The sequence below is a fragment of the Choloepus didactylus genome, chromosome 4 (assembly GCF_015220235.1).
Source record: "Choloepus didactylus isolate mChoDid1 chromosome 4, mChoDid1.pri, whole genome shotgun sequence".
NCBI lineage: Eukaryota > Metazoa > Chordata > Mammalia > Pilosa > Megalonychidae > Choloepus > Choloepus didactylus.
This window is the reverse complement of record NC_051310.1, coordinates 156,075,364-156,086,362: the sequence shown is the minus strand read 5'-3', so window position 1 is coordinate 156,086,362 and position 10,999 is coordinate 156,075,364. Positions and strand designations below refer to the sequence as shown.

At 37.0% G+C, this 10,999-nt stretch overlaps 1 gene segment (V, D, J or C); it reads right to left on the bottom strand.

Moving 5' to 3' along the window:
* Positions 1-9,993: 9,993 nt before the first annotated feature.
* LOC119532955 lies at positions 9,994-10,770 on the bottom strand. The segment is given in 3 exon segments: positions 9,994-10,277; positions 10,368-10,463; positions 10,650-10,770. Coding segments are annotated over 3 exon segments (432 nt in total).
* Positions 10,771-10,999: the final 229 nt, after the last annotated feature.

Sequence of the window (10,999 nt, the reverse complement as noted above, 5' to 3'; positions counted from 1 at the left end):
GTGTTCTTTTTTACTTCAATTGCTCTTTTTCACTCTAATTATTATTCTTGTTATTTTTGTGTGTGTGCTAATGAAGGTGTCAGGGATTGATTTAGGTGATGAATATACAACTATGCAATGGTACTGTGAACAATCGAAAGTACGATTTGTTTTGTATGACTGCGTGGTATGTGAATATATCTCAATAAAATGAAGATAAAAAAAAAGATGATGTACAAGCATCTTATCATGGCTTATAATTATTTTCACAGTGTTTTTTGCCTATTGCTGTATGTTCCAGCCATTCTGAATTAGTTTAATGTCATTCTCCTAAAGCTAAATCTTGCTCTTGTGCCTTTATATGTTGTATTCTCTTTTTATATCAGATTCTTTTCCTGACATCATTTTTAACTAACTACTTTACCATCTTAATTTTGATGTCATCTCCCCCTAGGTAAGCTTCCATTATATTCTGTTTCCAGTTTAGATGCCTCTATTAGGTGGTCATATTCTACTCTTCTGTGATAGCTTTTTCTTAATTAGAGAAGTTGGTTTACAGAAAAATCATTCAGAAATTACAGAGTTCCCTTATACTCCCCTTCACACACACAGGTTATCCTATTATTAACACTTTGCATTTGTATGGTGCCTCTGTTATACCTGATGAAACAATATTATTATAAGTATACTATGATGTAGTCTAAAGTTTATATTAAAGTTCAGTGTTTCTGTTGTACAGTTCATGGTGGTGTTTTATTTTTAAGTTTTTCTGCTAAGATATACACAACCTAAAACTTCTGCTTCTAACCACATCAAATATGTAATTCAGTGGTATTAATTACATTCACAATGTTGTGCTCCATCATCACCATCCATTACCAAAACTATTCCATCCCCCCAAACAGAAGCTCTATGCTAATTAATTATCAACTCCTCATTCCCTACCTGACTCCGGCCCTTGGTAACCTGCATTCTTGTTTCTGACTCAAATTAAATTTGCTTATTCTAATTATTTCATATAATTTCATTTTGAAACATGACTGTTATATAATTCACATGTCATAGGATAACTTTTTATTACACTGTATTGTAATACACTTCCCATTAAGGCATGCTCTCTGAAGGCAGAAACCATGACTATTGCTTTCTTTTTGTATCTCCTGTGTCCAAGTACAAGGCACATATTAAGCATCGAATGAATAAGCTCATTACTGGAATCTCAAATAAATAGAGAACACATATGGCTTGAGATATTAGGAAGAAATAATGGTAGACAGGGTAGCATTTCAGATAAGGTTTGAGGGAATGAGCAAATTTCAACAATGGTGTATGCATGGGTGGGAGTAGGGTAAGTGAGTGTACAAAATCATGGGAAAGCAACCTAGCATAAGAAAAAGAGAATGTTCTTAGGAGTTAAGCAGGTGGTTTTAACCACTTAAGGATGACTCTGACACTTTCTAGATCTGTGACCTTGGACAAATTACTTAACACCACAGAGATTATGGTTGTTTATCTGTAAATTTGAGATTACAGCTATTCTGCAGTCTTGCTCTGAGAAGTTTTATCACACAGATATAATTTTTTTGTACCATAAGTAAAATTCAAATCCACTGTACTCTCTGTTGCCTTTTGTGTGCTGTTCATTACTTTAAGGGCACTTCCCCCACTTCTGTCTTTCAACCTGATTAACTCCTACTGAATCTTCATGTCTCAGCTTAGGCATCAGATATTCCAGGTTGTCCCTGACTCACCTCTGCATCTGGGGTGGTGGCAGGACTGGGAGTGGGGGCTCTTTATATGCCTTCATACCACCCTTTGTTTCCTCAATCTTAGTACTTATATCACTTTATTTTGTCTGACCAGCTACCTGCAAAACTAACTAGACTATAGAAATGAGAGATGATATTACATATTTTCTCATAGATATTTTCCCAGCATGTACTATGTATGTAGAATTTAGCAGGTATCCAATGAATAATTGTTGATTGATTGAATGAATAAAACTTGAGAACAATGTTAGCTGGAATTTATTGTCTTTGCATTACAGATGAAGCTGCTGATATAAGATGCTAAGAAGTTGACATACTTGCTCAAGACAATATAGCACATTCATGCCTAGGTCAATACTAGAAAGTAACTTTATCAATGCTGCTTCCCCAGTGTACTAATGAGGAAACGATATAGATAACTGTAGGAAAGAATGAAAAGCTAATGTCAAAGCCCTGTAAGGAGTCAGAACAAAAATAATAGTAATAGGAGAGTATATAGCATTTCCTTTTCTGGTATAACTCTTTATATAGCCTTAGAAGCATAAAGAAGGCACCCATCTATTACTTTATTATAGTCTCCTATCATAAACAGACATGAAATAGGGTAAGTGTAATAGCCATTGAAGTGAAAAATGTCCATTGTAACAGAGCTCTATAATTGAGTTTGAATAATTTATAAATTATGTTAAATATCTCTGAAAATAAGAAAATTTGTTTGATTTATTGACTTAGGATGCTAGAAATGGTTCTGCTAAGAGCAGGGATATAGAGTAACTAGACTGATTATTCATCAAGGTGGCCTTTCTCAGCACCCTGTTAGAAGACAGCAACAGCTCTCATACATATCTTCAGTTCTTCTGCGTTCTGAGGCTGAAGCTTTGAGTTTGGGACCATGACCTGGGTGTCTGGGTGCACAGGGCATCCCCAGCACAGAGGAAGTAACTGAGTCTCTGGATTTGGAGTCTGACATGTGCATGAAACCTCAGAAGAGTAGTACTTTATAGTCCTTCCTCTTTTATTTACTTATTAATATGCATTACCAAAAGGATCTTGGAATATTTCCTACCTCTACTGATGCATCCCATAAAAAACAAATAGAAGAAGTACTGCAGGTGAGATTGGTGCTCTCTTACTCTTGCATATAGAGCAATGAAGGGATCGAATCCACATTGAGCTGGCTTCTCATTTATGTTCAGAAAGATAGAATCAAATATGAGAGATTTTATCAGTATATAGATTTATCATATCTGTTATGCCATTCCCACAAGGAGATCCGGATGAACCAAGCTAATGAAAGCTATATTCCACCTCCTATTCTGTTCAGAAATGTTTTCAGCATCTCCTGAAGTCACTGTCCAAATCAACCCACAAGAGAAGTAATATTTCCAAAAGTTTCCTTATGCTTCCTGAAAAGCAACTGATTTCTTCATTCTCTGACTGTAAAGATCTTCAGTTTCAGAAAATCAGCCCACGATGGTCAAATTCCAACTCTTTATCTGCACATATGATACATACAAATAAAACTATAGTTTCATGGTCCGTGAGGGGTAATCAGACCCCTCTCTGTGTCATTGATGAAGAAAGGTAGAAGTTGACAGCTTTTCGAAAGTATGGATGCCTAGTTGTGAGGCAGCATGTTAGTTTGGATTGTGGGTCCTACAGTCAGCTATTTGAGAATGAACCTATTTTCCAGTCACTAAGTGAGTGACTGAGCAAATTACCGAACCTCTCATAGCATACTTTCTAAAGCATGAATTAGTATAACAGCTATCGTAAAGAGTTACTGAGAAGATTAGATAAGGAAAGACATATAAAATTGGTGGTATAATAGAAGTTCAATGCAAGTTGGCCATTATTACTATCATTCTTGCTAATTTTCCTTCCATTGTCCCTCCTCCTCCTCCTTCTCCTCTTTTTCCTGATGATGTATCAGGAGTTGGAGGCTGGATAGAGTAGACAAGACTCTTGGGCGAGGCTTCTTGTCTCTAACCCAACTGTAAATATTCAGGCCTATTATATAACAGACATTGCAAAGTTTAATGTCTTTATTCCTCACAAATGTTCAACAAAAAGGGTCCTAATAAATCCGGTCACAAGGAGGGAATTTAAGGCAGGAAGAAATTAACTTTTAGGCACATGATTAGTTAATGACAAAGATAAACTTTAAAGACCTTACTTTTAAACTATCTCCAAGATATAGGATTTTTTAAATAGTGTCATTTGTGTTGGACAGAAAGTACTATTTCTGGTATTTATATTGGGATTGTGAAAAATGTTTACATTAACTTGGAGAGAACTGACATCTTTTATGTTCAGTATCCTATTTAGAAACAAGAGATAACTTTCCTTTGATTCAATTCTATTTTTGCATTTATCAGTATCTTAAACATTTAAAAAACTTTTTCATTTGAGATAATTTTATGTTTGCATGCAAAACCATAGCACAATACCACAGCCAGGTAATTGACATTGATATAATCCACTGACCTTATTCTACTTCATCTGTTTTATATGCAATCATTTGTGTGTGTATATTTAGTTCTGTGCCATTTCTTGATAAAAGTATATTAATGTTTTAATAAATAGCAAACCATTGGTTAAAAGAACACAGATATCTTTAAAAGAAAACCAATAGACAGTTAGCTTTACAACAATTTCAGTTTGAAGGACACCAGCTGATGTTACAGTGCTCTGCTAAGCTTTACATTTCCATACCCTACACCTTCAACAGAAGAGTTATAGTGCATACTTTTGATAGAAGGTTGATACACAAATGGACGGCAAACACCCTTAAGATAGCAATGGGAAAATCTTCTACATATACCAACTTTTAAATGAAAGTCAAAATCCAGGGCACAGTAGGATAACTATAATTGGGTTTCTCTCCTTTTAACAGATCCATATAAGTCAATAACACTTGCATAAATTAACTTATATATACTTGTTACTTTTTTTTCTTTTTAATAATTCTTATTATTTTAGAGAGATTGTGGGTTTACTGAAAAATCATGTAAAAAATAGTGTTCCCATATACCCTCTATTGTTGACATTTTGATTAGTGTGATAACTTTGTTACAAGTGATGAAAGAATATTAAAATATTACTGTTCACTATAGTTCATAGTTTATATTAGGTATATTTTTCCCATATACTACTCTATTATTAACACCTTGTAATAGTGTTTTTCATTTGATATAATTCATGAAAGAACATTCTTATATTTTTACTATTAACTCCAGTCCGTCATCCACAACAGGGTTCACTGTTTTATACAGTCCCACGTTTTATCTTTTAACTTTCCTTGTAGAAACATACATGACCCCAAATTTCCCCTTTCAACCACATTCACCAACATACTACAGTGCTGTTAATTACCCTTACAATAATGTGCTACTATCACCACTATTTTGGTTTACTAAAGCATCCAGAATGCAATATACCAGAAATGGGTTGGCTTTTACAATGAGGATTTATTAACTTACAATTTACAGTTCTTCAGCCATGATAACGTCCAACACATGGCATCAACAGTATGATATGTGGACTCTGCAGACAGGCTGCTGGCATCCGGGACACCTCTGTCACATGGGAAGACGTATGCCAGCATCTGCTGGTTCTTCTCTCCCGCATTTCATTGTTTTTTGCTTCTGGCTTCAGTGGTTTCCTCTCTGTCTTCTGTGGGTCCTCTCTTAGCTTGTACAAGATTTTTCTCTGTGAGCTTCTCTCAATTTCATCACAGCTTCTGTGTCTCTTATACCCTTATATAGGACTCCAGTAAGAGGATTATGACCCACCCTAGGGCAGGCTTCAACTGAAATAACCTAATCAAAAGATCCCACCTACAACAGGTCTGCATCCACAGGAATAGATTAAAAGAACATGGCCTTTTCTGGGGTATATAACAGCTTCAATTTACCACAACCTCTAACCATTTCCAAACATTTACAGTCAACCTAAATAAAAATTCTTCACAAATTAAGCATCATTTCCTCTTTCTCTATCCCCATGCTATGTCTTTATCTTTGGCATTTGACATTATGATTAGTATGTGTTTCAGAGTGGGTCGACTAGGATTTATTCTGTTTGGAGTCCATTGTGCTCCATGGACATGTATATTTATGTATTTCATAAGAGTTGAGAAATTTTCAGCCATTGTTTCTTCAAACATTCTTTCTGGCCCCTTTTCTCTTCTGTTCTCCTTCTGGAACATCTATGATACATATGTTTGATGCGTCATGCTGTCATTCAGTTCCCTGAGAACCTGTTCAATATTTTATATTCTTGTCTCTGTTCTTCTGTCTCTGAGATTTCAACAGTACTACCTTCCAATTCACTGATTCTTTCTTCTGCCTGTTTGTCTACTGTTGTATATCTCTAGTATATTTTTAATCTCTTCTATTGTGCCTTTCATCCCCATAATTTCTGTTATTTTTCTATTTATACTTTCAAATTCTTCTTTATGCTTGCACAGTGTCTTCCTAAAATCTTTTCTCTCTTTAGCCATGTTTTCCTTCATCTCCTTAAATTGATTTAGGATATTTGTTTGAACATCTTTGCTAAGTTGTTCCAAATTCTGTATCTCCTTTGAAGTTTTGATTTGTTCCATTGATTGGCCATATCTTCCTGTTTCTTATTATGGCTTGAAATTTTTTGCTGATGTCTAGATATCTGATTATCTTGATGAGTTTACTCTGAAGGTCAGTTTCTCTCTCTTGCCTAAGGTTTTATTGTTGATTGGCTTTGTGTTAAAGTTCTTCTTTGACATTTGGTTCAATTTATTCTAGACCTTTAGAATTGCCTTGTTTAAGTGTTCAGATAGTTTTAGCTCTTCTTCATCTGATTCTTGCTGGGTATGTGGTACAATTTTTATGATTTCATTATTAGTGCAATTGTTTCACCCCCAGGGGAAAGCTTCTTTTCCTCTCTTTCTTCTCTGTGAATCTTGATTTTTTCTGTTTGTTTTTGTTTTGTCTCTATGATTTTTCTACTCTCCTTTCATTACCTCTAGCTGCTTTTTCCTGGAGGAAAAATTCTGGGAACAGGGTTGTGCCGGTTTGAATGTATTCTGTCCCCCCAGAAAAAGCCAATTTGTTGATGCAGTCTTGTGGGGCAGACATTTTGGTGCTGATTAGATTTGCATGGAAATGTGCCCACCCAACTGCAGGTGATAACTCTGAGGAGATATTTCCATGGAGGCATGGCCCCATCCATTCAGGGTGGGCCTTGATCAGTGGAACCATATAAATGAGCTGACGGGTAGACGGAACTCAGTGCAGCTGTGAGTGATGTTTTGAAGAGGAGCTACAGACAAGAGGGACACTTGAAGAAAGCACAGGAGCTGCAGATGAGAGACAGTTTGAAGATGGCCATTGAAAGCAGACTCTTGCTCCAGAGAAGCTGAGAGAGGACAAATATCCCAAGTGCAACTTAGAGTGACATTTTTGAGGAACTGCAGCCTAGAGAGGAACATCCTGGGAGAAAGACATTTTGAAACCAGAACTTTGGAGCAGACGCCAGCCATGTGCCTTCCCAGCTAACAGAGATTTTCTGGACACCATTGGCCATCCTCCAGTGAAGGTACCCTTTGTTGATGGACACTTTATGGCCTTAAGACTGTAACTTTGTAACTAAATAAACCCCCTTTTATAAAAGCCAATCCATTTCTGGTGTTTTGAATTCTGGCAGCATTAGCAAACTAGAACAAGGGTCACCCTGGAGATAACTGTCCTAAGTCTATTTTCCAAAACAGGGCCATGTACCTATTAACAGGGTGCAGACCAGTTCCAAAGAGCCCTGGGGAAAGTGTCAGGAAAGACACTAAAAAAGCCCTTTTGATAGTTCCCCAAAGCTGTGCTTCCTGGCTGGCCCAGCAGATGGTGCTCTTCAGCAAACTATTCCCTGCAAACTTAAGGAGGCCCTGCATCTTTAAACTTCTACTACCTTCACCCCTTTTGGGTATGGGGTTGAAACAATAGCTGGTGGTCCATGTCTGTGGTAGGCAAATATCATGGCTCAAAGCCAGGACCCAGGAACCCAATTTGCCAATCAAAAGCCATGGTACATACTCTGCTGTGCACCCCCTTTTCTTGGGGAAAAGGGCATCCATGTCCCTCTCTATGCCAGGAACCAGACCAAGGCAGCTAGCCTTGAGAGTGGCGAATGGGCACCAGCCATTACCACTGAGTTCTTTACTTGCAGTTTTTTACTGCAGTGTCTCACCTTTTTCATCCCACTCTTCCCTGGATGCTTTACAATCCTTTACAATGCTCTGGAGCCCTGAGAATAGTTGTTTTAGACAGTTTCTTCATGTCCACTAGCTGTTTTTGGAGGAGGCATGAGTGCTGCAGCTCCCTACTCCACTATCTTCCCTGGAAGTCTCAATACTGTGCAATTTGATCACATGTGTGGGTCCATGTGACCACTTCCACAGTCAGGATACTGAAGCATTACAGCACAAGGACCCCCTCATGCTACCCTTTACAAACACAGACTCTTACCTCCTTTCTTCCTTCTAATCTCCCCCCTGCCCCTAATCTATTCTCCATCTCTACAATTTGGCCATTTCAAGAATACTATATAATAAATGGAATCATATAGTGTATAACTTTTGAGATTGGTTTTTCAAACTCAGTATAATTTCCTTGAGATCCATCCAAGTTGTTGTGTGTATCAACAGTTCAGTTATTTTTATTGCTGAGTAGTATCTCATGGTATGGATGTACCACAATTTGCTTAACCATTGACCTGTTGAAGAATATTTGGGTTGTTTACAGTTTTTTGACTATTATAAATAAAGCTGCTATGAACATTGCCTAAGAGTTCAATTGCTGGTTGTATGGTGAGTACATGTTTAGTTTTGAAAAAATTTTCACATCCTTCCAGATTATCTTTTAACATTCCCACTAGCAATGTATAAATGATCCAGTTTCTTAGAATCTTCACCAACATTGTTATCAATATATTTTTTTTAATTTTAGCTATTTTGGAAGGTATGTAGGGATATTTCATTGTGGTTTTAATTTTCATCTCCCTAGTGCCTAATAATGTTAAACATTGTTTCATGTGCTTATTTGCCATCTGTATATTATTTCCAGTGAAATACTTGTTCAGGTATTTTGTGAATTTTCTAATTAGAAAGGACAGAGAGAATGAAAGGACAGACTTCATACTGGAGAAGATACCCTTCCCCCATACATATATATGAAGTAATTTGCGTCTAGAGTAGATAAATAATTTCTAACAATAAGATCACTATATCAATTAAAAGTGGACATACGAACTTCCAAAAGAAGTTAAATAGCCAATAAGCACATGGATAGGTACTCCATATCATTATTCATGAGAAAAATGCAAACCATTAGAGAACATTATTCCATTGGAAAGGCTAAAATTAAAAGACTGACAATAGCAGATGTTGACAAGGAAATGAAACAAACAGAACTCCCATACATTGGCGGCAAAATTTGAATTGTTATAAATACTTTGGAAACTATTTGACAGAATCTGTTAAAGGTAAATATATACCTATTTATGACCTACAGTTCTACTCTTGGGTTATACACAACAGAATGAGTGCTTATGCCCACCAAAAGACAAATACAAGAATATTCAGAGTGGTTTTATTCATACTAGAAAAAACTGACATCAACTCAAGTACTGATCAACAGGTAAATAGATCAATAAATTCTGGTGCATTTTTACACTGGAATTTGACACCGCAATTTTAAAAGAAAAAAAATGCTATACACAACAACACGGATGAATCTCATAAATATAGTACTGTGTGAAAGAAGGTAGGCAAAAATAGTACATACTATATAATTTAATGCATATAAAATTTAGGGTCAGATAAAACTAATCTATAATGAGAGAAATCACAGTAGTGGTTACCCTGGGTGGGTAGGATGGGTGGTAATGGCGAGGAAGTACACAGTGGAGCCCTCTGTGGTGCTGGAAATGGTTGATATCTTCACCTGGGTGGTGGTTACACAGTTATAAACATAAGTACAATTCATCCAGTTGTACACTTAAGATTCATACACTTTACTCACTGTATACATTCCTCAAGAAACAAGGAGCTAATGGGAACAAAGAATCATCAGAGATTTATGATTTAGCAAATAAATCAGCAACTTCTTTCTGAAAGTGAAAAAAGGAGAGTAGTTAGCTCTTTGACACTCCAAAGTTCAGGGAACTTTCCTAACTCATTTGGAGACCTTGTTCTGAATTAGTCTTCCTCATGTGCTCATCTTGCCTCACCTACTTTAAAGCATACTCTCTCATGCCGCCCTGTGTAAATGCAAGCAAGTCTGTGTGCCCCCCAAATCTGAGACCCCAAAGCAAGGGTTGGCTTGGACTTCAGCTGCAGGTTTAGGTAGAGGTTGCAGGTGCCTGGAGAGCACTGTGCACTGGCTGCACAAAAGTACAAGGCTGAGTCTTCAGGCTGTGCAGCTGTGATGTTCAGAGAGAGGTGTTGGGCACTTTTATTCAGGAAGACTGTGAATCTTCCATCTTCATTACTATCCACACCTGAATGTACAGATGTCAGAAATTCAGGGCTTTTAGCAGGATATTTTCTGTACCATAGAAAGTAATCAAACAAAGCATTACTGTAATCACAGTTCAGAATTGAAATTCCTCCTTCCTGGACCCTCAAGGATGGAGGACTTTGCTTAACCTGCTGGCCTTCTTTCTCCTTCTGTTGGTTATTCACCCCTGTTTGGAAAGAGAGGAACAGATTTTAAGTTTATTCTTAATGTCCCCACAGAAAACCCACATGAGCCAAATGAAAACAGAACAAATAAAAGAGCTCTGATGATGATCTCATCTCTCATCCACATAGTGCTTTTAGGCATTTTTCTACTGTATCAACTGTATTCAAACCTGCCGTCCACAACTCACAGTCTGGCTGAAGCCACAGGATCAACAGTGATGCCCCCAGGAGCTTGTCCATCCCTCCTGTGGAGACTCAGGTTGTTTGTTCTCTTGCCCGGGGAACGTAAATCTGACTGCCACTTCCTACACTTCATTCATTTCTTCCTCATACCCTTCAGTTTCACACATGAACGGCCTTGTGTTTTTTTTTTTATTTCTTTTTTTTTTTTTTTTTTTTAACTCAAGTTGTTTCTTGTATAGGAAGGGAAGCCCTGCCCCCTTTAGTTCAAACTTTGAATTGGTATAACTACTTTGGAAAATATGTGGCAGAATCTATTAAAGGTAAATATACACCTGTTTATGACCTAGAAATTGTA